This window comes from Takifugu rubripes, chromosome 21, assembly GCF_901000725.2.
Source record: "Takifugu rubripes chromosome 21, fTakRub1.2, whole genome shotgun sequence".
NCBI lineage: Eukaryota > Metazoa > Chordata > Actinopteri > Tetraodontiformes > Tetraodontidae > Takifugu > Takifugu rubripes.
In genome coordinates, this window is record NC_042305.1 from 258,551 (window position 1) to 284,253 (window position 25,703).

General features: G+C 54.1%; 4 protein-coding genes across 5 annotated transcripts in view; 2 read left to right on the forward strand and 2 right to left on the reverse strand.

Moving 5' to 3' along the window:
* Window positions 1–160: 160 nt before the first annotated feature.
* On the reverse strand, window positions 161–1,816 carry LOC101069239 (U6 snRNA-associated Sm-like protein LSm1). The gene is made up of 4 exons (XM_003976065.3): window positions 1,655–1,816; window positions 1,498–1,566; window positions 1,272–1,387; window positions 161–862 (listed from the first exon to the last, which is right to left on the reverse strand). The coding sequence occupies exons 1-4, from the start codon at window positions 1,698–1,700 to the stop codon at window positions 692–694; spliced, it is 402 nt and encodes a 133-aa protein (XP_003976114.1). The 5' UTR covers window positions 1,701–1,816; the 3' UTR covers window positions 161–691.
* Window positions 1,817–2,167: 351 nt separating this feature from the next.
* LOC101070385 (collagen alpha-1(III) chain-like) lies at window positions 2,168–5,166 on the forward strand. Its single transcript, XM_003976070.3, has 5 exons — window positions 2,168–2,477; window positions 2,920–3,039; window positions 3,131–3,343; window positions 3,524–3,775; window positions 3,930–5,166. The coding sequence occupies exons 1-5, from the start codon at window positions 2,475–2,477 to the stop codon at window positions 4,395–4,397; spliced, it is 1,056 nt and encodes a 351-aa protein (XP_003976119.2). The 5' UTR covers window positions 2,168–2,474; the 3' UTR covers window positions 4,398–5,166.
* A 235-nt stretch (window positions 5,167–5,401) lies between these two features.
* LOC101070156 (dual specificity protein phosphatase 26-like) lies at window positions 5,402–8,828 on the forward strand. Its single transcript, XM_029829658.1, has 4 exons — window positions 5,402–5,749; window positions 7,335–7,546; window positions 7,612–7,880; window positions 8,466–8,828. The coding sequence occupies exons 1-3, from the start codon at window positions 5,571–5,573 to the stop codon at window positions 7,803–7,805; spliced, it is 585 nt and encodes a 194-aa protein (XP_029685518.1). The 5' UTR covers window positions 5,402–5,570; the 3' UTR covers window positions 7,806–7,880; window positions 8,466–8,828.
* A 970-nt stretch (window positions 8,829–9,798) lies between these two features.
* Window positions 9,799–25,703, reverse strand: part of LOC105419154 (ATP-binding cassette sub-family A member 2-like) — a 31,607-nt gene continuing 15,702 nt past the window's right edge. Inside the window, exons 14-42 of one of the 2 annotated variants that reach the window (XM_029829600.1) lie at window positions 25,514–25,694; window positions 25,230–25,442; window positions 24,904–25,100; window positions 23,801–23,974; window positions 23,525–23,721; window positions 22,869–22,989; window positions 22,502–22,771; window positions 22,186–22,404; window positions 21,932–22,034; window positions 20,744–21,066; window positions 20,410–20,623; window positions 19,347–19,452; window positions 19,162–19,273; window positions 19,021–19,081; window positions 18,762–18,936; window positions 15,990–16,105; window positions 15,758–15,905; window positions 15,555–15,678; window positions 15,306–15,438; window positions 14,102–14,222; window positions 13,830–14,008; window positions 12,888–13,029; window positions 12,685–12,819; window positions 12,031–12,134; window positions 11,851–11,943; window positions 11,626–11,728; window positions 11,411–11,548; window positions 11,131–11,340; window positions 9,799–10,624 (exon numbers count right to left, since the gene is read on the reverse strand). In XM_029829600.1, the coding sequence (XP_029685460.1) occupies window positions 10,589–10,624; window positions 11,131–11,340; window positions 11,411–11,548; window positions 11,626–11,728; window positions 11,851–11,943; window positions 12,031–12,134; window positions 12,685–12,819; window positions 12,888–13,029; window positions 13,830–14,008; window positions 14,102–14,222; window positions 15,306–15,438; window positions 15,555–15,678; window positions 15,758–15,905; window positions 15,990–16,105; window positions 18,762–18,936; window positions 19,021–19,081; window positions 19,162–19,273; window positions 19,347–19,452; window positions 20,410–20,623; window positions 20,744–21,066; window positions 21,932–22,034; window positions 22,186–22,404; window positions 22,502–22,771; window positions 22,869–22,989; window positions 23,525–23,721; window positions 23,801–23,974; window positions 24,904–25,100; window positions 25,230–25,442; window positions 25,514–25,694 (4,448 nt within the window). In that variant the 3' untranslated portion in view covers window positions 9,799–10,588. Of the gene's footprint in view, window positions 10,625–11,130; window positions 11,341–11,410; window positions 11,549–11,625; window positions 11,729–11,850; window positions 11,944–12,030; window positions 12,135–12,684; window positions 12,820–12,887; window positions 13,030–13,829; window positions 14,009–14,101; window positions 14,223–15,305; window positions 15,439–15,554; window positions 15,679–15,757; window positions 15,906–15,989; window positions 16,106–18,761; window positions 18,937–19,020; window positions 19,082–19,161; window positions 19,274–19,346; window positions 19,453–20,409; window positions 20,624–20,743; window positions 21,070–21,931; window positions 22,035–22,185; window positions 22,405–22,501; window positions 22,772–22,868; window positions 22,990–23,524; window positions 23,722–23,800; window positions 23,975–24,903; window positions 25,101–25,229; window positions 25,443–25,513; window positions 25,695–25,703 lie in introns of both variants that reach the window. The other variant, XM_029829599.1, reaches the window with a different exon arrangement.

Consider the following 25,703-nt stretch of genomic DNA (forward strand, 5'->3'; position numbering starts at 1 on the left):
TTTGTGTCGTTAGAAGTGATGGGACGCGTTTCTGGAAACATCTATGAAAGTCAGCTGCAGCCAGATGCTGAACATTTGGAGCAAGTGTTCGTTCCAGACAGACTGGTTATTGACCGAGGACGGCGGTGATCCAGGAGACTGGAAGAACCAAAGATCACACCCATGCTTCTCTGTTTATTCCAGACAGTTCTAAAACCAGTAAGGAGCCATTAAACATTAACATTTATCAATACTGGCTGGTTTTCCTCAGCCTTTAGTTCACCGTGGGTCCTGGCAGCAGTCACCAGGAGAAGGGCTGGACTACCGACCACAGACAACATTCCCCTTTAAACATCCCATAATTCGTGTGGAGCGGGCGGGCAGCCCCCCGCCTGCAGGACCCCTGACAGGCTGGTGAAGGGCCAGAGAGTCTCGAAAGCAAGTTACATCATGAAAAAATAAATTCTTTAATGGATTTAACAGGTGGCCAGCTGACGTCCAACAAATGCATAATAATAAAACCAAAGGAGAATTCAAAGTGCTTCTATCACATAATTACCGCCACGCTCGTTAGCCTAATTTACCATCATGATCTTCAAGACTTCCCAATCATCGTCATGAAACTCTACAGAAGAGTGCAGCCGTCCACGCGTCCCCCAAAACTCAAAGGTTCTCAGTCTTCTACACTCAAAGCCCGGCTGCTGAAAACAAGTTAATATTCGTCTAAGTTGTCGGCTTTGGGGATGGACAGGCCTCGGTCCTTCAGGGCCTGCAGCTTCACCTTCTCCGTCTCCTGTTTGGCCTGCTGCTCCATCCGCTGCTCCTCCAGGATCTCCTCGATGGAGACCTGCTGCAGGAAGGTGTCGCACGGCTTGTCCAGGTCCTGCAGGGACAGCAGCCGTCTGAATGTTGCGCTCACGCACGGAGGGGGAGGTCTGATCAGCAGGAGACACTTACAAACGGTCTGAAAAGGTCTGTTCAAGCTTCGTTAGGCTAAATTAAATTAAGAACATTGTGTCACCCACTAAAGGCTGAACCTCACAGCCTTTCCAATAATATTGATTTCATAGCTTATGAATCATAACTGATCATGTTTGCCGTCTTGGCTGGGTCGTCCTTTAAAAAGGACCTAGTCTCCATCAACTTCCCAGACAAATAAGCATGATAATAACGGCATTAGAGTAATAACCACATGAATAGTCGTGACGATAATAGCGGTGTGTCGAGGACATTCCAAAGGTGTCACATGTAAGGACAATACGCCTGCATGCGTGTGCGTGTGTCCCACTCACGATCTCTCCCAGCAGAACCACATTCTCCCCCCTCACGATGAATATTCCTCTCGGGATGTCTCCAAACTTCTTCCCCACGTGGATCCGCTCGACCGTCTGGTGGAACACCAGGTTGGCTGGAGGACAAAAGGCGGAGAACGAGTCCAAGACGTTAGGAGCCGGGCTTGGCAGCACCGGCGCCTCCCCGGGACTTTAATCTGTCTGAAAGCATGCAGAGGAGTCCTACCGAACTGATCAATGCTCCTGAGGTAGCCGATCAATGTTCTGCCATCTCGGAGCAACACCAGGTGCTTCTCTGAGGGACCAAACCAACAAACGCACACGGTTATTAATGCACCACACGGGGCCAAGACTTCCCCCTCCGACGCCGGGCGGACTCTTACTGTCAATGTCGTCGATGAGGCTCGCTGTCCCTGGGACGTAGTTCATGTTGCGCTGCTCGTGGTTTGCTAATTATCGTATCTAATTAAACGTTCGCCATGAATTTTTCAAAACATGACTCCTTCCTCAGAGCACCGGAAGTTGTTTTATACATAGCCGGTGAACTTCCGGTAAGCCTTTAACTCCTCGAGTACCATTATCCAAGTTAAGAAATCTATTTTGTACGATTATAATATACAATTTAACAGTAATTTTAAAAATAAATCTTACAATATGCACGTTTTTATAAAATGTAACAGCTTTGACAATAAACTGACAGTATGATTCCGAGTTACATCCAAGATCGTGTATGCATTGAAGATGACAGAGCCGTAACGATGTCAGCCTTTAGATGGTCTACGGTTTACTTCGTTTTGGAATTAAATAATTTCATTTACAATTTACTATTAAGCTTCTAAACAGAACTCGGGTGGTGAGCCTGACCGCATCATGACTTTATAAAGTGTATAATCTGTGCCAGAGTGAGAGCTCTGTATGCTCATAAATAAAGTGACGGCGAGGGAACTCTGAACCGTGTCATGCAATCATTTCCTGAGCAACAACGGAACTCTTCTAAATACAATACGCAACGCGGTTGATTTTTTTTTAAAAAAAAAAAAGCTATTTCCGGGCTTGAACCTGCGAAGAAACCCAAAAGTCTGATTTATATTTTAACAGCGTCGCCTGGCAAAGCTGCGTGGCCGTTGCGTGATAACAAGTAATGCAGTCAAATCGGAAATCTTGCTAGCCTGAAGCAACAGATCGGAAAACATCGGCGAAAATATGGTGAGCTAATACTAATTCACAGTACACATTCTGTGGGTGTTCTGCAGTGTTTATTAGAGCACAGTTTGTTAGTCCAGGTGGCTCGTTGAGGACGGTTTACCATGCTAGTTGGGGGGCTAGCGGCATTATGTAATAGTTAGCACCGTGGAGCGAGTTGGGATATTCGAGTATGTGACCTTTTCCTGGTGTAAATATACTGAAACCGACGCAACTGTGTATGCGGAGAATCTGCACGTCCCATTTTTCATTAGTTTCATTGTATCAGCCTGTTTTCGCTTGAATAACTAATTATGAATCGTTGCCGTGTTGACTCAGAGCTGGGATTGCGGATGTGACGTCAGAAGGGTAACCCCACGTGATCACGCCATTCGTGCTCCTACACGTTGTTGGAGGGGCTTCTTTAGCTAACGCTGCTAAATGACTGACTGTCTTGTAATTGCAGGATGCTCCCCAGTATCCAGGCTACCCGTCCCAGTACTGGTATCCCCAGTCCCATTCCACAGGACACTATGCCAGCAACTACCCCCCTGGGTCAGATGTTCCGCCTCAGTACAGTCCACAGGTACAGCTCATTACGTAGCATAAGTAGGTGTAAATCCTGCTGGATGTAATCCGGCCCATTTCAGTAAATCCCTGTGGTGACCTCTGTGCAGGTGATGTCCGGGGCTTATCCCAACGCCGTCTACAGCCCGCTGCAGAGCCACTACCCAGCCACCGCCTTCCACCCATCCAACCCTTTTTACTGTGCGGACCCTCAGCGACCGTCCTCGGCTCCTTTCCCTAACCAGGGCTGCCCAGCAGAGCAGGGCGGTGGGCCCCCCCCACACTCCCAGCATCATCACTACTCTGCTCCTCACTGCCAAGGGGTCAGTTTTCGTCAACACTTGACACGTGCTTGGACGGGCGCCGTTCCAGGGCGGTTTGGTTTAGAAGGTTGTGAGGTTTGGAATCAACCAAACCTCATTTTCAGAGGAAAAGCAGACGGTTGTTGGTAATGACGACAACAGAGGAACGTTGTGAACATTCTTCCCCTTCTCTCCTCTCAGGGTTCTGGATACTCTGCTGGACCCTACCCACAGTACAGTGAAGGCAGCCCAGCCCCCCCCTACCCCACTGGCCAGCCACTTCCCCCCAGCTCACAGGCCGACACATGGACACACACGGGGGGCTCTTATGGTCCCCCACAGCAGCAGTGGCAGCCTGGACAGCCATCTCCACAGAACCACTATGTCCGTCCGTCCCACCCTCCAGCATGGCCCGGGACAGGAACCGGCGCCCCACCACCCTACCAACCCAAGGTATGGAGGGCTAATCCTGATAGTGGGCGGGGCCAGCTCAGTCTGGCGGGGGCTGGGCTGAGAAGCGGAGGGTTCAGGGTCCCACCACCGGTGCATGATGAAGCTGGTTCTGAACCTAATACAAGCGTCACACCTTTGGTTTGTGTCACTACAGGAGCAGAAGCACCAGGGTGCACCACAGGTGGGGGGCAAACCCAGGGCGGCCCCTTCCTCTCTCCCCACCATGCCCGCTGACATCAGCTCTCCTCCTCAACTGTACAACAGAAGCAGGAGGGGGGGGGTCCGATCCTTCACCAGCCGAGTCTCTGCCGTCCCCGGCTCGGGCTCCAGCTCCCGCTCATACTGGACCGCAGCCCCTGGGCCTAGCCAGAGTCCAGGAGGTCATGTCCCGGGTGCTGCTGCTGCAGGAAGACGTGGACGAGTTTGTGGGCAAAAAGACAGACAAGAGCTATCGATGTCTGGAGGAACTGCTGACCAAAGAGCTGCTGGTGTTGGACTCTGTGGAGACCGGGGGGCAGGAGATCGTCCGGCAAGCTCGGAAGGAGGCCGTCCAGCGGATCCAGGCCATCCTGGATCAGCTGGAGAAGAAAGCGTTCTGAGCTGGACTCACTTGTGGATTTAGCTTGTACGTGTAGGTGTTTTTTGTTTTTTGTTTTCTTCGAGATCTTCCACGGACACGGTGAGGATCCTTCCCAATCACGTAAAAGCAAAAGAGGAGGAGGACGTAGGACAAGGTGGAGCGACCCAACAGGCTGGCTGAAGGAGGGTGGGACCAGAGGTTCCCTCCACCTCCAGCCTCTCCAGGATGGCTGGCTGAAGGAGGGTGGGACCAGAGGTTCCCTCCACCTCCAGCCTCTCCAGGATGGCTGGCTGAAGGAGGGTGGGACCAGAGGTTCCTTCACCTCCAGCCTCTCCAGGATGGCTGGCTGAAGGAGGGTGGGACCAGAGGTTCCCTCCACCTCCAGCCTCTCCAGGATGGCTGGCTGAAGGAGGGGTGGGACCAGAGGTTCCCTCCACCTCCAGCCTCTCCAGGATGGCTGGCTGAAGGAGGGTGGGACCAGAGGTTCCCTCCACCTCCAGCCTCTCCAGGATGGCTGGCTGAAGGAGGGTGGGACCACTTATGCACTGACAGGTCCTCCCCACCACCCTGAGGCAGAGCAGGTAGCAGATGTGAGAAGCTCTGCACAGGTTCCTGTCCTGGAGAGGACCAGCTGCTGGCTCCACCTTGCTTGTTGACTTCAGAACTCAATGTCCTTCACCTGCTGTCCATTTCCTTGTGTAGAGAACTCTGTATTTCCTTCAGTAGCTGGTTGTGTTTTGGTTTAGACGATGATTCAGGGGTACCTTTGTATGATTGAAATAAAGGGCACAAGCTTTGCATGTTCAAAAGAGTTGAGCTTCCTCTCATGTCTGGGCCGTTCCAGGGTCGTTCCAGGTCGATCCTGAAGTGAGTCCATGAAATGTTATATTTCAGCACCGAAAGTGACCCCCCCCCCCCCTCACAGATCCTCTATATTTGTGTCTGTGGATGCTGGTACATATAGAGATTTAATTCTTAAGATGAATAAATAAAGTTGACAACATTGGCCACCTGTTGGACAGCTCTGGGGTCTTAAAATAGGGAGCTATTCTGATCCAGCCTGAGGCCCACAGGCTGGATTTAATTCAAGGCTCAGTCTGCCCACTTGGCCCAGTGGGGACGGGAGCTGAACCAGCGGCTGAATTTTCCTGGACTGGAAAAGGGATAAAAGTTCCATCAGAAGGCCGGAAACACCCCTGAGATCTGAGGAAAACCATGTCTTATGTATCCAAACTTCCTCCATCCTGGAACGACGGCCCAGCTCGTCGGAGAGTGGAGATGGATCTGAGCTCGCCGGCTCTGGCGGTGTCGGCGCTGGAACGACTGTTGTTGACCGGAAAGGGCATCAGCAGCCATGCGGATGAGGTGTGGCCGCGGCTCTACGTCGGAGACCAGTGAGTGAAACAGCTGGAGCCCCAGGCTGGAGCCCTAGACTGGAGCCCTAGACCGGAGCACCAGGCCGGAGCCCCAGGCTGGAGCCCCAGACCGGAGCCCCAGGCCGGAGCCCCAGACCGGAGCCCCAGGCTGGAGCCCCAGACCGGAGCCCTAGACCGGAGCCCCAGACCGGAGGCCCAGGCCGGAGGCCCAGACTGGAGCCCCAGGCCGGAGCCCTAGACCGGAGCCCCAGACCGGAGGCCCAGACCGGAGCACCAGGCTGGAGGCCCAGACCGGAGCCCCAGACTGGAGCACCAGGCCGGAGCCCCAGACTGGAGGCCCAGACCGGAGCCCCAGACTGGAGCACCAGGCCGGAGCCCCAGACTGGAGGCCCAGGCTGGAGCCCCAGACCGGAGGCCCAGGCTGGAGCCCCAGGCCGGAGCCCCAGGCTGGAGCCCCAGGCCGGAGCCCCAGGCTGGAGCCCCAGGCCGGAGCCCCAGGCTGGAGCCCCAGACTGGAGGCTACTTCCATCCAGAATGTGTAATGGAACCTTTCAGGGTGGTGCTGGTCCATGTTAGTATATCTGTCAGGTTCAGCCCTTCAGAGGCAGCGCTGGAAGCACCGAATATTCCCCTTCACGCATGCACAGTTCAAGTATTAATACCAACAACGTCACCGGTCACCTCTGGATGAATGGAGAAGACTTGTGGTCTCGGTCCAGAATCATTTCCTAGCTGACAGCTAAAGCTAACGCTGTTGTCAGTAGTTCTAGGAGTGTCCATCATCCGGGGGCTGGGATGGCGAGCTCTGGGTGGGAGCGCCCATCATCCAGGGGCTGGGATGGCGAGCTCTGGGTGGGAGTGCCCATCATTCAGGGGCTGGGATGGCGAGCTCTGTCGTAGACGGCGCAGTGTTTCAGGGCTGCCGTGAACTACTGCTGTTGGGGTGCGTGAGCAGGTCCTGCCCAGTGGATTCACGATTACAGGTGTCACTTCAGTCAAGTGATGTCAAGGAGCTGCCACTGTACCAGGAGCTGCCACTGTACCAGGAGCTGCCACAGTACCAGGAGTTGCCACAGTACCAGGAGCTGCCACTGTACCAGGAGCTGCCACAGTACGAGGAGCTGCCACTGTACCAGGAGCTGCCACTCTACCAGGAGTTGCCACAGTACCAGGAGCTGCCACAGTACGAGGAGCTGCCACTGTACCAGGAGCTGCCACTCTACCAGGAGCTGCCACAGTACCAGGAGCTGCCACTGTACCAGGAGCAGCCACTGTACCAGGAGCTGCCACAGTACCAGGAGTTGCCACTGTACCAGGAGCTGCCACTCTACCAGGAGCAGCCGCAGTACCATGAAGGACTACCCGAGCTCTCTGTCCATCATGAGCCTGGCGTGACCCCAAGACATGTTGTCCTTCAGGTCATCCAGAGGTCACAGGTCACGTTGTTGGTCACACGCATGAAGAGGGAGATTCAGAGCTGAAACTCCGTCTCTGGCTGCACGACTGTGGTTACATTCGTAACTTTTCCTCGTCCACGTGTGTTAAAGTTTTACTCTACATTGATTTGATCTGCTCACCAAGAACCTCGAGTTGATGTTTGCAGACAGAGCGCGGAACAGGGTGCAGGTTTATCCCTGCAGGGATTCACTCACGTGCTGAATGCAGCCGAGGGTGAAGGCGGAGGGCGGCCTCGCGTATACGAGGGCCTGCGAATTATCTACATGGGTATCCAGGCTCGGGATTCCTGTCACTTTGACCTGAGCGTCAGCTTCCAGGCCGCCGCTGACTTCATCCACCGGGCTCTCAGCAGAGGAGGTGAGACAGGCAAAATGAAGGTGAGAGAAAGTCAACGCCGCTCTTACATGTCACATGACCCTCAGGAAAGGTGCTGGTGCACTGTCATGTGGGCGTGAGCCGGTCTGCCACCCTGGTTCTGGCCTACCTGATGCTGAAGCAGCACCTGACCCTGGTGGAGGCTATCTGTGCAGTCAAGGAGAACCGGGGGATTCATCCCAACCGAGGATTCCTCCGACAGCTCATCGGGCTGGAGAAGCAGTTAAAGGGTTCCAACTGAGCAGCACCCGGTCCACAGGTCCACCAGAACCAGAACCACACTGTTGTCTCAGCGCTGTGCCCCACAAAGGGCGAGGTAGGGGACACCAACCCAGCACCACCCAAAAACTGTCCATCCATCCATCCACCCACTCATCCATCCACCCATCCATCCACCCATCAATCCACCCACTCATCCATCCACCCATCAATCCACCCACTCATCCATCCACCCATCCATCCACCCTCTCACCCATCCATCCACCCACTCATCCATCCACCCATCCATCCACCCTTTCACTCATCCATCCACCCACACTCTCACTCATCCACCCACCCTCTCACTCACTCACTCATCCATCCATCCACCCTCTCACTCATCCACCCACCCTCTCACTCACTCATCCATCCATTCACCCTCTCACTCACTCACTCATCCATCCACCCACCCTCTCACTCACTCATCCATCCACCCACCCTCTCACTCACTCATCCATCCATCCACCCTCTCACTCATCCATCCACCCTCTCACCCATCCATCCACCCTCTCACTCATCCATCCATCCACCCTCTCACTCATCCATCCATCCACCCACACTCTCACTCATCCATCCACCCTCTCACTCACTCATCCATCCATTCACCCTCTCACTCATCCATTCACCCTCTCATTCTTTCCAGTGTCCTGACTGGAGGTGCTGTAGACTCGACCTTCTCATCCAAACATCCCAGAACCTCTGCCAGCCTTTCTGGACTCCGGTTGTTCCAGGTTCCTGGACCACTTTGGTCTGGGTCCTGTTCTGGGCCCCTTCTGGAGGACCTCCAACATTCACCAGTGTTCATGATCACAGCTCCAGAATATTGTCTTCATCTCTTCTGTTGTGTTGTTGTGACCGTTCCTCCAGAGGGGCCTGGTGCTCCAGCCCACCCCCCTGCTGGATCACATACAAGAGAGAACAGGAAGTTTGTAGAGGACCATGTGTGAGTTGAGGGAACTGTACCTAACCCAAGCTTTGGTGTGGGGGACGAGGACATTAAACGCACCTGCTCAGTGTCTGTGTCTTTCTGGGCTTTTCTCCACCTCCCAGGTAAAGGGAGGCATCAGAACCTGGACTAGAGTTGTGTGGGTTTGTCTCATGCGGAGCTCAGGGGAGCCCAGGGGGGCATCTGTGGTGAGGGGGGGCAGACGTGTCCGTTGGGTCGTTACTGTCCAGCCTGGAAGCTCCTCATGCTGGAGGAAGAGGAACAGCTGCTCTGAAGGGGATTCCCAGAGGTTCCCACAGACGGGCCCCCAGACCCTCGTCCTCCACCAGTTGGGTCTTCACCCTGGAACCCTTTATATGGGTCTTCTGACCTGCAGAACCTTTGGAGAGCTATTTTATTGATTCTCCCTGAGAAAGACATCTCCAGAACATTTGAGGGAACAATAAACAATCTCAACAAGAGAGAAAGAATAATTCAAACCGTTTCTAAATTTGTCTCCTCAATTCGTGATTGTAATGGAGGACTTTAGGTATCACCAGAGAAGGCTGATGGAGAGCACAGGGCTGTGGTGACCCCTGAGGGAACCACAGAGGGAACAGCCAGACTCTTCCTGATCAGGATCGACCAGGGAGGCGGACGTGGGAGACGCCAGCGGCTCATTTAGCGCCTGCTTTGATGTCCGCTCATCCCATCAAAGCCGACCTTCTCGTCGGTGTTTTGGGGAGACGTTCTTCTGGTCCTGAGCTGCTGCCACAAGATCCTGCTACCCTGTCAGGGCTTCTGCTCCAAAGATTAAAACATCTTCTGATCAAAGCTGATTTGAGAGTTAGCACTTCCTCTGCCAGGGTGACCTTGTCTTCTAACAGTCCACCTTCAGGTTGTGGCTTTGAGGGTCCAGAAGTCGGCTGGCCCCTAGCATCGGCCGGCTCAGGTCTGGAGGTGCACGCGAGGGAGCAGCCGAACCAGCAGGGTTCAGGCTGTTTCTGGTTTCATTTGAGCAGAAAAGAGCCAAGCAGAGACAGAGCCAGACAATTCCCCGTGGAGGAAACGGTGAGACAGGATTTATTTGCTGACAGCACATTTTGCAACTCTACAAAACCAGTTGGAACACATGCTAACGTCCAGTCCCAGAAACCAGCATGCTTCTGTCAAGCTAGGTCTCCTGCACACATGTGGCGTAGCCTGGTTAGTAAGACCGAGTTGGAGGTTCTAGAAGCTAGGTTTAGTCTTTAGTATCACAGTGATGTAGTGCGGTGTCCACGTTCACACAGACGGAATGCTCCACACCTTACCTGGGAATCTCCTACGAGCATGGTCAGATCCAGTGTGGAGCACAACCGCGTGTTGGGACTACAGGAGAGCGTTGAGGATAGTGCAGACCAGCCCGGCTCATAAAGGGAGGCACCGTTTGGACAACAACATGCCGTGAACATTCTCTTCAGGTGTCCATATTTGACAGACCCGTTTGGTTAAATCGTCCGTTAGTGCAAATCAACAAGCTTAAGTCAGAGGTTCTGTTAAAGTAGTCGAGTGTTCCGGTGACCGGTCCATCACCACAACACGCTCCAGGGTCCAGACTCTCAGCGCACCCGGTCGGCTGGCGAGAATATGCTAGGTTCTCCACAAAGACAAACATGGAGACATTCAAGGACAAGAAGAAATGGTCCCGCTGGACCGCCGGTGTCTGGATGATCCGCCCTAAAGCATGGGGTCCCTCCTGGGATGCTGCTCCACTTGTGAGTAGAGTCCTCCTCACAGCTCCGCCAGCAGCTCCCTCCTCCCTTCGGACTGGCTGGATTTGTCCTCGTCTCCTCCCCTGATCAGCAGAGAGTGTCTGGGTTGAAGGAGAGTTGGACCTGATGTGATAGAGAAAGGAGAATCAGCAGGTTTCGCTTCTGTCTGGAACCATACGTTTGATGACGTCATGACGAGTCCCGGAGCTTCTGGCTTTGGTGTTCAGGTTCCTGTGGACCCTTTGGAGCCTGAGCCGCCAGAGCTGCTCTGTCTCAGCTTCTGTTCAACCTTCACCAGCTGCCTCCAGTAAAACGTTGCTTCAAAAAGTGCTCCCAAGGGCCCAAGGCAACAGGAAGGTTCCCAAGAGCCAGTGGGACCAAACATGTACGGACCCTAGCGCATGGAGTCGGGTTTGGATGGATCGGTTCCTGTCAAATCCACCTTGGAGGTGTCAGGAGGCAAAAGTAGAAAGAGCTGAGCGATGCTTCCTGAATACTCCACGTGTGACTGATCATGGAACTCTGTCGGTTCCTAACGAACATGCTGGAGGCTCGGGTGTTGGCGGACACCCTGGATAAAAGCCCGGTAGCACCAGGGGGCAGCTGTGGACCAGTTGTGATGCTCTCACCCGTTCCTCCTCGAAGCTGATGAGGCCTTCGTCATCGTCGCTCTCCAGCTCCTCTGGAGCCTCGCTGATCAGAGCGCTGAGCTCTGTGGGCACCTGCCGAGACTTCAGCATGCTGACGAGGCGCTGCAGGGGGGCCGGACGACCCCCTGGGGGCGGGGCCTCTTGCTGCTCCAGGTTGTCGCTCTGTTTCTTAGCAAAGTTAACAAAAACCTACGAAGACAAAGAGGCGTGACTGCAGAAATGTGCTGTGGTCCTCGTTGATCTCCTCGCTGTGACTCACGTTGTCCAGCGTGGTCTGACTGACAGAGTAGTCCTCTATGGCCAGCACCTCCAACACCTGCTCCATCTTACTGAAGACCTGGGCCAGGGAGATGCGCTCCGACTTCAGCTGGTACTGGACCTTGGTGTGGTGACGCTCCTACAAACAGCAGATTGATGCATTGATTGGTTGAAGCTTCTGCTTGATGCGGTGCTGGTGCAGAGCTACACGGGTACCTTCAGCACAGCCTCAGGAAAGTTCCTGTTGAAGAATCCAACGACGTCCTTCACACTGGAGCTGCTCTTTGTTCTCACTGTGATCATGTAGCCGTCCCCAAATCTAGATGACAGAGCAGCAGGTGTCACACCACCCTCATCAGACCGGAGCTGGTCTGATGAGGGTGAGCACTGAACCTCCTCATGTGCTCCTGGCTGAGGGACATGGGAACACATCTCCTGTACCTGTTCTTGAGGTGCTGGATGCTGCCCAGACACTTGAACCTGCCGTTGACCATGATCCCCAGTCTGGTGCACAGGGCTTCACACTCCTCCATGCTAGGGAAACACCAGGAGACCACTGCAGATGTCAGCGTCCACGAGGAGGACATGCCAACGTCAAGTCTGTCAGTTCAAAGTCCTCACCTGTGTGATGTCAGCACCACAGAGCGCCCGGTCTTGATTATGTCCAAGATCAAATTCCAGAGGAATCTCCGAGCTTTTGGATCCATCCCAGTGGTGGGTTCATCCTGCACAAGATAGTCCACAAGATAAAAGAGTCCAGGAGCTGCAGGAGCTGGAAGTTACTGAGATGCACCTCAGCTAAGAGGGATACCACTGCTCAAAGGTGCAACCTGCCGCGGCACAAACTGAAACCTTTGGAGCAAACATCATGTCTGACATCTCCACTTGTGCTCATCATGTCTCACCAGGAAGATGAGGGAGGGGTTAGGGTTAGGGTTAGGGTTAGGGTTAGGGCTCATCTTTCCATGTCTCACCAGGAAGATGAGGGAGGGGTACCCGATGAGAGCTATGGTTAGGGTTAGGGTTAGGGCTAGGGTTAGGGCTCATCTCTCCATGTCTCACCAGGAAGATGAGGGAGGGGTACCCGATGAGAGCTATGGTTAGGGTTAGGGTTAGGGCTAGGGTTAGGGCTCATCTCTCCATGTCTCACCAGGAAGATGAGGGAGGGGTACCCGATGAGAGCTATGGTTAGGGTTAGGGTTAGGGTTAGGGTTAGGGCTAGGGTTAGGGCTCATCTTTAGGGCTAGGGTTAGGGCTCATCTCTCCATGTCTCACCAGGAAGATGAGGGAGGGGTACCCGATGAGAGCTATGGCAGTAGAGAGCTTGCGTTTGTTTCCCCCGCTGTAGGTACCAGCAGGCTTGTCTGCGTACTTGGACAGTTCCAATTTCTCCAACGCCCACTGCACCACCTGAGAGCGGAGAGAGTAGAGTCCGTAACCATGGCAACGACCAGGAGCAGGACACAAGACCCACTCACCCTCTGCTGATCCTTCCAGGGAATCCCACGAAGCCTGGTGTAGAGCTGCAGATGCTCTGTGGCCGTCAGGTCGTCAAACAGAGCGTCAAACTGAGGACAGTAGCCTATACTCTGCTGCACATGCAGCAGGTCCTTCAAGATGCTTCAGGGAGAGGGAGGAGGAGGAGGAGGAAGAGGAGGAGGAGTGGGGAGAAGAGAGGAGAAGAGGAAGAGCGATAATGATAATTTACTTGAATGAAACACCAATCAATAAACCAAACATTACTCAACGTCTAACCCTAACCCTCTATCCTTAACCCCTAACCCTCTAACCCTAACCCTTAACCCCTAACCCTCTAACCCTAACCCTCTAACCCTAACCCTCTATCCTTAACCCCTAACCCTAACCCTCTAACCCTAACCCTCAACCCCTAACCCTCTAACCCTAACCCTCTATCCTTAACCCCTAACCCTCTAACCCTAACCCTCTATCCTTAACCCCTAACCCTCTAACCCTAACCCTCTATCCTTAACCCCTAACCCTCTATCCTTAACCCCTAACCCTCTAACCCTCTAACCCTAACCCTCTAACCCTAGCCGTCTATCCTTAACCCCTAACCCTCTATCCTTAACCCCTAACCCTCTAACCCTAACCCTCTATCCTTAACCCCTAACCCTCTAACCCTAACCCTATATCCTTAACCCCTAACCCTCTAACCCTAACCCTCTATCCTTAACCCCTAACCCTCTAACCCTAACCCTCTATCCTTAACCCCTAACCCTCTAACCCTAACCCTCTATCCTTAACCCCTAACCCTAACCCTCTATCCTTAACCCCTAACCCTCTAACCCTAACCCTATCCCTAACCCTCTATCCTTAACCCCTAACCCCCTAACCCTCTAACCCTAACCCTAACCCTCTAACCCTAACCTAAAATTTAAGGATCCGGTCCAGGTTCTGACCTGCTTCCATTGATGAAGGCTTCTCCTCCGGTGGTGCACTCATCACCTGTCAGCATCTTGAAGGTGGTGGTCTTCCCAGCTCCATTTACACCCAGCAGTCCAAAACACTCCCCGGGCCTGACCCCCAGGCACAGCCGGTCCACGGCCAGGATACGACCCATCTTTCTGGATTTATACACCTGATGGACACAGGTGACATTATTCCCTGCGTCAATCCCCCCCAGAACCAACCATGCATGACTGAAGTCCAAATGTTGGACAACTGGTGGCACCTTGGTCAGGTTCTCGATCTTCAGCATGTCGTGATCGGCGTCTCCTCTGAGCACTCTTCGTCTCTCACAGGCCACGTCCACGTCATCGTCCTCTATAGGCTGGCAGCTGAGCGGGACCCTCCTGGACACAGAGACCCAGATTCAGCCCCTGGTTCCTGTTGAGCAGGCTACTACACTGTTGTGGAAATAATAAACTCGAAATAAAGACGCCTTCATGAGCCTTTCCTCTCTTCCCTAGCTTAACAGGTGGCGCTGGTGCAGGTACCCCTCAGGTGCCCCAGTGCTGGATCACCTGAGGGGTCCCTGAGCAGCGTTTACTCACGCAAGGATAGAATTGTTACTAATTCAGTAGTTCCAGTTACTATCATAGACAGACTGATTATCATACTTAGGGGGTCGTCTAATCGTTAGGTCACATCTTAGCTGTGCTGCTATAGGCCAAGGCTGCTGGGGTCCAGAACCATGATCACCTGACAGGCCTCTGTCACCCCACTGGGTCATGGTCTCCTCTCCTCTCCTCTCCTCTCCTCTCCTCTCCTCTCCTCTCCTCCTCCTCTCCTCTTCTCTCCTCTCCTCTCCCCTCCTCCCCTCTCCTCTCCTCTCCTCTCCTCTCCTCTCCTCTCCTCTCCTCCTCTCCTCTCCTCTCCTCTTCTCTCCTCTCCCCTCTCCTCTCCTCTCCTCCCCTCCCCTCCTCTCCTCTACTCCTCTCCTCTCCTCTCCTCTCCTCTCTCCTCTCCTCTCCTCTCCTCTCCTCTCCTCTCCTCCCCTCTCCTCCCCTCTCCCCTCCCCTCTCCTCTCCTCTCCTCTCCTCTCCTCTCCTCTCCTCTCCCTCTACCCCCCCCCCCCCCCCCCATCAGCAGGAGGGTCCCCCTCCATGAGCCTGGTCCTGCTCCAGGTTTCTTCCTGTTAAAGGGGAGTTTTTCCTGCCACTGTTGCTTGTCTGGGGTCAGGCCCTGGGGTTCTGGAGAGGGTCTAGAGACAATGTTGATTGTAAAAGACGCTATATAAATAAAGATTGATTGATTTGATAGATTCTGCCGTTTTTATTGTGCTTTGCTAAATCTCGTCCTCTTGGAGGGACGTTCCAAGCACAGGTGCAACAGCTCCTTCCTTCTTTTCCAGCTTCTCTTCTCACTCATCTCCGCTCCGGCTCCAACCTGAACCGTGCTTCCTGTACATCTGCTGCATCTCAACACATACTTACAGTGGTTTCCGGAGGAAGTTGTACTGGCAAAGGATGGTAATTAGGAAGCCTACAAAGCCCTCAATCGTCATAGCGACCAGTCCTTGAGTCACAATGTCCCACTCGAATGGAGATTTCATCTTGTGAAACTGACCTGAAGACAGAAGCTACCATCAGCCTCACCTGCCTCTCTAAGTAGATATTGAGAAGTTTCCTCATGGGAAACGGCTCTGGTGCTGCTTGGGTGGAGCACCTGGATGCTGCTTGTACCTATTTTTGCATAATACTCGTTGATGTACTCGTTGTAGGCCAGCTCCATCAGACCATGGCCCAGGTTGTAGTTGGGGAAGATGAGGAAACAGGATTTCAGGTAACTGTTCACCTTTTTCAGGTCCTGGAGGAGACACAAAAGGATCAGATCTGCACCTTCAGGACATCAGATCCAGACCGAGCAGAGCGGGAGTCAGACTGACCTTGTCATGCTCAAAGAGCTGCAGGAGGAAGGTGGCAACAGTGGCAGTGATGCCGATGAAGAGGTTGATCACGATGAGGAACACGTACGCTGTGCTGGGAACCTCGAACCAGAAGGATGCTGGGTACATGATGGGAGTGATGGACCATCTGAAAGGAAGGAGAGATCATGCATGGAGGTTCTTGGTGCTGAGCTGAGCTCAGTGGAGGTGATGTTGCAGGCTGGTGTCTCACCCATAGAGAAGAAAGAGGGCGAGGACGGCAGGGAAGTTGGTCGGGGAGGTGTAGGCCGGCAGGTCAAAGACAAAGAGGATCAGGACGCAGCACGTGGCTGGAACCAGGTAGTTCAGCTGAGGACAGAAGGCGTTGGGTCAGAGCAGGACAGCAGCCTCATCTCCAGTCACCATGTCCCCCATCTCACCATGTCCCCCATCTCACCATGTCCCACACCTCACCATGTCCCCCATCTCACCATGTCCCACACCTCACCATGTCCCACATCTCACCATGTCCCCCATCTCACCATGTCCCCCACCTCACCATGTCCCCCACCTCACCATGTCCCCCATCTCACCATGTCCCCCATCTCACCATGTCCCACACCTCACCATGTCCCCCATCTCACCATGTCCCACATCTCACCATGTCCCCCACCTCACCATGTCCCACACCTCACCATGTCCCCCATCTCAACATGTCCCTCATCTCACCATGTCCCCCATCTCACCATGTCCCCCATCTCACCATGTCCCACATCTCACCATGTCCCACACCTCACCATGTCCCACACCTCACCATGTCCCCCACCTCACCATGTCCCCCATCTCACCATGTCCCACACCTCACCATCTCCCCCACCTCACCATGTCCCACATCTCACCATGTCCCACATCTCACCATGTCCCCCATCTCACCATGTCCCACACCTCACCATCTCCCCCACCTCACCATGTCCCACACCTCACCATGTCCCACATCTCACCATGTCCCCCACCTCACCATGTCCCACACCTCACCATGTCCCCCATCTCAACATGTCCCTCATCTCACCATGTCCAACACCTCACCATGTCCCCCATCTCACCATGTCCAACACCTCACCATGTCCCCCATCTCACCATGTCCCACACCTCACCATGTCCCACATCTCACCATGTCCCCCATCTCACCATGTCCAACACCTCACCATGTCCCCCATCTCACCATGTCCCACACCTCACCATCTCCCCCACCTCACCATGTCCCACACCTCACCATGTCCCACATCTCACCATGTCCCCCATCTCACCATGTCCCACATCTCACCATGTCCCCCATCTCACCATCTCCCCCACCTCACCATGTCCCACACCTCACCATGTCCCACATCTCACCATGTCCCCCACCTCACCATGTCCCACACCTCACCATGTCCCCCATCTCAACATGTCCCTCATCTCACCATGTCCCCCATCTCACCATGTCCCCCACCTCACCATGTCCCACACCTCACCATGTCCCCCCATCTCAACATGTCCCTCATCTCACCATGTCCAACACCTCACCATGTCCCCCATCTCACCATGTCCCCACACCTCACCATGTCCCACATCTCACCATGTCCCACACCTCACCATCTCCCCCACCTCACCATGTCCCACATCTCACCATGTCCCCCATCTCACCATGTCCCACACCTCACCATGTCCCCCATCTCACCATCTCCCCCACCTCACCATGTCCCACACCTCACCATGTCCCACATCTCACCATGTCCCCCACCTCACCATGTCCCACACCTCACCATGTCCCCCATCTCAACATGTCCCTCATCTCACCATGTCCAACACCTCACCATGTCCAACACCTCACCATGTCCCCCATCTCACCATGTCCCACACCTCACCATGTCCCACATCTCACCATGTCCCACACCTCACCATCTCCCCCACCTCACCATGTCCCACACCTCACCATGTCCCACATCTCACCATGTCCCACACCTCACCATCTCCCCCATCTCACCATGTCCCACATCTCACCATGTCCCCCACCTCACCATGTCCCCATCTCACCATGTCCCACATCTCACCATGTCCCCCATCTCACCATGTCCAACACCTCACCATGTCCCACACCTCACCTTGTCCCCCACCTCACCATGTCCCACATCTCACCATGTCCCCCACCTCACCATGTCCCCCACCTCACCATGTCCCACACCTCACCATGTCCCCCATCTCACCATGTCCCACATCTCACCATGTCCCCCACCTCACCATGTCCCCCATCTCACCATGTCCCACATCTCACCATGTCCCCCATCTCACCATGTCCAACACCTCACCATGTCCCACACCTCACCTTGTCCCCCACCTCACCATGTCCCACACCTCACCATGTCCCACATCTCACCATGTCCCCCACCTCACCATGTCCCCCACCTCACCATGTCCCCCATCTCACCATCTCCCCCACCTCACCACTTCCCACACCTCACCATGTCCCCCATCTCACCATGTCCCACACCTCACCATGTCCCACACCTCACCATGTCCCCCATCTCACCATCTCCCCCACCTCACCACTTCCCACACCTCACCATGTCCCCCATCTCACCATCTCCCCCACCTCACCACTTCCCACATCTCACCATGTCCCCCATCTCACCATTTCCAACACCTCACCATGTCCCACACCTCACCTTGTCCCCCACCTCACCATGTCCCACACCTCACCATGTCCCACATCTCACCATGTCCCCCACCTCACCATGTCCCCCACCTCACCATGTCCCCCATCTCACCATGTCCCACATCTCACCATGTCCCACACCTCACCATGTCCCACATCTCACCATGTCCCACACCTCACCATGTCCCACACCTCACCATGTCCCACATCTCACCATGTCCCACACCTCACCATGTCCCACATCTCACCATGTCCCACACCTCACCATGTCCCACATCTCACCATGTCCCACACCTCACCATGTCCCACACCTCACCATGTCCCACACCTCACCATGTCCCACACGTAGTTGGCCAGCCAGTAGATGACGGGGTCACAGCCACTCACGAACTGCAGGTGCTTGGCCTTGGTCGATTTCTCCGCCACCAGGAAAACCACAAAGCTGGCGGGCACAAAGGACATGGCCACGATGATGAAGATGGCGATGACCACGTCGGTGCCCTGCAGCCTGGACACACAGAGAGAAGAGCCGACAGATGAGACGGGATCATCTGGACACGCTGGGTCCCTCATAGGACGAGGCTTGACTCACAGGTAGTCCAAGGACAGACTGGCGCTGGTCCGGTTCATTGGGTGGTTTATGAGCGTGATCCCTGTCACAGAGAGAACTGGTGTCAATCACCTATCAGGGGGTCAGCCGGCCAGGAGGCTCCGCCCCCTGCGGGTCTGTTACCGTAGGCAGCGGGGTTGCCCTTGGACGCGGGCAGGTTGGCCCGCAGGATGGCGTTGTTGAGGACGTTGAGGTACGTGGGCATGCTGTGGTAGCCTTTGTTGTTGTACAACACCTGGACACAAGCGGTCAGCAGGCGCCGGGTTAGTGGGGGACCCATGGCGTCTTCACCCGCCCCCCCTCCTTACCTGAGCCGACCTCCGAACAGCTATCTTGCGAATCATTGGGGGGATTTTCCCTCCGAAGGATGCTGGGATGGATTTCTGGATGTTGCCCACAGTTATGCCTCCATATCTAAGAAGGAAGAAGCCAAAAGAAACCAAAGCCCATAAGGTTTTTAGCTCCATCAACTAATACAGAAAATATAAACAGGACTCAGTAAAGATCCAGCCAGGGCCAGAGTAGGAAGGCTTAGGGTTAGGTAGGGTTAGGGTTAAGGTTAGTTTTGGTTAGGGTTAGGTCACAGTTCACCCCCCCCCCCCCCCCTCGGCCTAGAGTTAGGGTTAGTTAAGGTTAAGGTTAGTTAGGGTTAGCTCATAGTTCACCATCCCTCTTGGCCTATGGTTAGTTAGGGTTAATTAGGGTTAGGGTTAGTGTTAGTTAGGGTTAGTGTTAGTTAGGGTTAGCTCACAGTTCACCGCCCCCTTGGCCTAGGGTTAGGGTTAGGTTCTGAGGTTAGGGTTAGGGTTAGGTTCTGAGATGAGGGTTAGGGTTAGGTTCTGAGGTTAGGGTTAGGGTTAGGTTCTGAGGTTAGGGTTAGGTTCTGAGGTTAGGGTTAGGGTTAGGTTCTGAGGTTAGGGTTAGGTTCTGAGGTTAGGGTTAGGTTCTGAGGTTAGGGTTAGGGTTAGGTTCTGAGGTTAGGGTTAGGTTCTGAGGTGAGGTTCTGATGAGCCTGCCTGGAGCAGGTGAGCCTCAGTGGATCCCAATCACCCGTATGGTTGATCCAAAGTCAACTCTGAGGACTCTAGGTGAGGTCAGAGCCTCTGGCCTTTAGAATGAGGCCGAGGAGGTGAAGCAGGCAGGATGAGTCAATGTCCCTAAAGCCCTGTAGAGCTTCTCTGGAACATGGTTGATATTTGACCATCCTTCTCACCCTGAGTAATTTCTGCCTCAGTAGAAAGACAAACGGCAGGTGTCACTAGTTCAGACACCTCTGCCGCTCATCATCAGGCTTCTGCCGGGGCTGGATCTACCAGGACCTGAGCTGCAGCTCCATCCCCGTTAGTGGTGTCGTGTATGCTACATGAATACCTGTGCAAGCGCAGCCGGTCCGATGTGAACAGGAGGTACTCCGACACGTTCCGGCCGGTGATGTCCACCAGCACGTCACCTGTCACCACCTTCATAATGGGAGGGTGCCCTCCTACACCACTGGGGCAGGAGAAACCTGCCCCTTGCATGGAGCAGGTACACCGTACAGCCTCATGGACCGAGGGTGGGTGTGGTGGAGGGGGTGTGACGGGTTCTGGGGTAAGACAGGAGCATGTTAGGGTTATTTCCTCAGACTGCAGCTTCAGCTGGTTCCCCAGCGCACGCGTGTGGTACCAGAAGGTGAAGCCCGTTCCTCGTCTACCCCCAGACTTACCGTGGACTGTGGTTGGAGCGGCCATTGTGAAGTTCCACACACCCTCCTCAAAGCGTTGGTCTGGGTCATCTGAGGGGGCAGGTAAAGGTGGGGGGGGCACAAAGTTGGAAAGAGGGACTCCCTGGGTGAAGGAGTCCAGACACATGGAGTCAAAGTAGCGGGCAGCCAAGGTCTTGGAGTTATTGGCGTTAGGGTTGAGGGTCTGGGCCAACTGGTCCAGGGTGCTGTTGAAGGGTGTTTTGAGGACACAGGTGGCCCCCACACCTGATGGCAGTCGGAGGGTGTTGATGATCTTCAGTGGGCTAGCATCAGGTGATAGCTTACTTCTGAAGAGGAAAGGTCAGCGGTTAGAACCAAGTCTGATGTGTCACAGCTAACAAACCAGGGAATAATGTCCGATAAAGGCTGGTTATCACTGGGGAGGGGGCCCCTCTGATCCATGATCACTGACCATGTCTACGAACAAATGCTGCTCATTATAAAATCAAAGCTAATAATCCTAATATTAAAGCAAAGAGACGTCTTGGATCGGAAAAGGATCGTACTGATATCAAACTTCTGGATTTGAAAGAATGTGGACGGCATCTTCTAAATTACCCAAACTGCAGCTTCACCTCAGAAAATAAGCAGGTTCTTCTTTTTTTCATTGCTAATCCAAAGGCCCAATATGGTTTATAGGTCCATGTTATATTTATAAAGGCTAAAAGAGCTGGATGCTATATAAGGAAATGCTAACACGATGTAGCATCCATCCCACAATGTGGTTTTAGGACTGTTAGCATAAAACACATTTTAATGCAAACACAAATATACTGTAGTTCAAAGTCAAACGTAGCTTTGTTTAGTGGTTTGGGATCCACCACCCCGAGTATCTGCCCTCTGCATCACCCCATCTTCTCCACCTCCATCTTCTCCATCTCCATCTTCTCCACCTCCATCTTCTCCATCTTCATCTCCTATATCTCCATCTTCTCCACCTCCATCTTCTCCATCTTCATCTTCATCTCCATCTTCTCCTTCTCCATCTCCATCCCCATCTCCACCTTCTCCATCTCTATCTCCATCCCCATCTCCATCTCCACCTTCTCCATCTCCATCTCCAGCGGTGGAAGAGCACCATCTCTCCACAGCCAGGCCAGTTTGAACTTGTCTTAACCAGTGAGCAGACGTGACGGTGGAGCACCTCACCTGTACCAGGGTCTGTTTTCGTTGGTGTAGGGGATGAAGTTGCCTCTTGGTTGGGTGTAATTGTGATACTGTGATGGGGACAAGATCAGCGGCGGCAAATCCCCTGTAAGAAAGGAGAGAGTGATGAGGAGGACTCTTCATGGTTTAGAACTGCTGCCCCCTTTGTGGCACCATCCAGGAACAAGCAGAAACTGAAGAACCCTAACCCCTGAGACACCCAACCCTCAGCCCTGGGGGTGTCTGTGAAGCCTCACCGATCTCCGGCACTGATAAGGCCACGGTCATGGCCACGCAGACGAAGAAGGCCGGCAGGAGGATCTGGGAGAACAGGCCCTTCGTGTTCCTCTTGGCGCAGTGGAACCTCTTGACGAGGAGGCCGTGGAACTGACTGAGCTTTAGCCCCCAACCCTCCAGCTTGATGCTGCCCTGCCCCTCCAACTCTGGCGGCGTGATTGAGGGGCTCCTGGCCTCGCCTGCAAGGGAAGCCCAAACATGACCTCTTGACCTCCGGGGTGATCAGTGAACTACATCAAGTGTGAGTTCTTCACAGTGGCTTTGCTCTTCTCTTACTCCTCAAGCTGGCAGATTCGGCCTCTTGGCTGTGGTCAAACAGGGGGCGGTAGTCTCCAAAGAAGTCTGCGTAGAGTCCACCGTCCTCCCCCCTCACTGAGCCAACAGAGGATGAGGATCTGAGGGAGGACTGGCTCTGGCTCAGCTCAGAGGACCTCGCCAGATTATTCAGCTCAACCTCTGGCTTCTCATCTTCTACAGAGGGTGGAGCCTCGCCCCGCAGCCCCCCCGGCCCTGGTGAACCCACCGAGGATTTCCCTCTAGGGGAGCCTTTGAAAGACACAAGGAGCAGACAAGAAAGCAGGTCAACTCATAACAGCTGCTGAGTCTGAGGGTTAGGGCTAGGTGGAGTAGAACGCTGTCTGACCAGCATCACTGTTCTCCAAAGACTGGTCCTCTTCAGACACTTTGAGGAAAACCTCCTCCAGAGTTGTGTCCATCACTCCAAAGCTTGTTAGGGCCAGGCCATCCAAGTTGTGCTCCAAAGCCTTGGAGGACATCAAAGATCAGGGTTGGGGTTAGGGGTTAGGGTTTAAGGTTAGGTTCAGGGGTTAGGGTTAGGTTCAGAGGTTAGGGTTTGGGGTTAGGTTCAGGGGTTAGGGGTTAGGGGTTAGGTTCAGGGGTTAGGGATTGGGGATTGGGGTTAGGTTCAGGGGTTAGGGTTAGGGGTTAGGTTCAGGGGTTAGGGTTAGGTTCAGAGGTTAGGGTTTGGGGTTAGGGTTTGGGGTTAGGTTCAGGGGTTAGGGGTTAAGGTTTGGAGTTAGGTTCAGGGGTTAGGGTTTGGGGTTTAGGTTCAGGGGTTAGGGGTTAGGGGTTAAGGTTAGGTTAAGGGGTTAGGGTTTGGGGTTAGGTGTTAAGGTTAGGTTCAGGGGTTAGGGTTTGGGGTTAGGGGTTAGGTTCAGGGGTTAGGGTTTGGGGTTAGGTCAGTGTCCATGTGTTAAATAATTTAAAAGAGAACATCAATACTGGGAAACTTAGCTAGAATAATTTAGTATAGGTTGAGTTCAGCTGTGCTCCAAATACCTGAAAGAGCCTCTCAAAGCCGCCCTTCCTGATGGCCTCCGAGGGCAGAACATAAGACAGCTCAGTGTTGGAGTCGGACACCAGCAGGCAGGACGCCACAAACTGGCGGATAAACTGGGTGACGCGAGCCTCCGAACACGGTGCCAGAGAGCAGGATGGAGATGAAAGAGGGGCGGTGGGGGACTGGCTGTCCACACCTGGGACGGGAGGGAGACACGGGGGGATGGAGCGTTAGCGTTAGGGTTAGGGTCCAGTCTAGGTGGTCTACACACGGACCTGAGCCTTCACGTTGTCTCTTGACCAAAGTCAGCTTGTATCCGTCTCCGTAGGTGCTCTTCAGGAAGAGTGGAGAACCACAGCACTGGAGCTTCCCATGGGAGATGATGGCGATGCGGTCTCCCAGAAGGTCGGCCTCATCCATGTGGTGCGTGGACAGGAGGATGGTGCGTCCTGGGACAGACGGGGACACTGTTCTGGATCTGGAACTGGAGAACTGTGTGGCTGCTTTGAGACATAGATGCTAACTGAGGGGACGGATGCTAACTGAGGGGACAGATGCTAACTGAGGGGACAGGTGCTAACTGAGTGGACAGATGCTAACTGAGGGGACGGATGCTAACTGAGGGGACAGGTGCTAACTGAGGGGACAGGTGCTAACTGAGTGGACAGATGCTAACTGAGGGGACAGGTGCTAACTGAGGGGACAGGTGCTAACTGAGTGGACAGATGCTAACTGAGGGGACGGATGCTAACCGAGTGGACAGATACTAACTGAGGGGACAGATGCTAACTGAGTGGACAGAGGCTAACTGAGGGGACAGATGCTAACTGAGTGGACAGATGCTAACTGAGGGGACAGATGCTAACTGAGGGGACAGATGCTAACTGAGTGGACAGATGCTAACTGAGGGGACGGATGCTAACTGAGGGGACAGGTGCTAACTGAGTGGACAGATGCTAACTGAGGGGACGGATGCTAACCGAGTGGACAGATACTAACTGAGGGGACAGATGCTAACTGAGTGGACAGAGGCTAACTGAGGGGACAGATGCTAACTGAGGGGACAGATGCTAACTGAGGGGACAGATGCTAACTGAGTGGACGGATGCTAACTGAGGGGACGGATGCTAACTGAGGGGACGGATGCTAACTGAGTGGACAGATGCTAACTAAGGGGACGGATGCTAACTGAGGGGACGGATGCTAACTGAGGGGACAGATGCTAACTGAGGGGACAGATGCTAACTGAGTGCTAACGCTGAGACTTTGTGGCTTTATGATGAAAGTTTAGAACTTTACCAAGTGGCCAACGGCTCGTGAGCAGGCAGGAGGTTACCAACTGCTCCAGTACAATAATGCTAAGCTAAGAGCAGCTCACCCTGTTTATACTTCAGGATGAGGTCCCAGATAGCCCTGCGAGCGTAGGGGTCCACGCCTGCCGTGGGCTCATCCAAGATGACGGCCCTGGACCCACCAACAAACGCTATGGCGACGGACAGCTTCCTCTTCATGCCCCCGGAGAGCGTCTGGACCAAACTGTGGCGCTTGTTGGACAACTCCAGGTCGATGATCATCCTGCAGGACCAAGACACCAAAGAGTCGAGGAAGGTTCACCTGTGCAGGTGAAACCCACCTCGGATGGGTTTCTAGTGAAAGGTTCTGTCTGGTCCTAGCGCGGCAGAAACGCTGTGGACCGGTACCAACTTGTCCATTTTCCTGCGGATGTCCTCTTCGGCCATGCCTTTGAGCCTGGAGTAGAACCACAGGTGTTCCTCCACGCTCAGCTTGTCAAACAGGACGTTGTGCTGCGGACACATGCCCAGGTTCTGGCGGATCCGCTCCATCTCTGTGCGGATGTCGTGGCCATAGATGGTGGCAGAACCAGAGGTGGGTGGGAACAACCCCGTCAGGATGGACCTGGGGCAGCGGAGAACGTCAGTACCCTCAGGACACACTATCATACGAGCACTCTGGCCCCGCCCTCTTACATGGTGGTGGTCTTGCCGGCTCCGTTGTGGCCCAGGAAGGAGACCACCTGGTTCTCGTGCAGGTTCAGGCTCAGGTTGTTGAGGGCCAGTTTGCTGCCCGTCTTGTAGACCTTGGTCAGTTTGTCTATGCACACCACCAGGGGCAGATGGCTGGGCTCCTCCTCCATGCCCCGCAGCCCCCCTGCCCCAG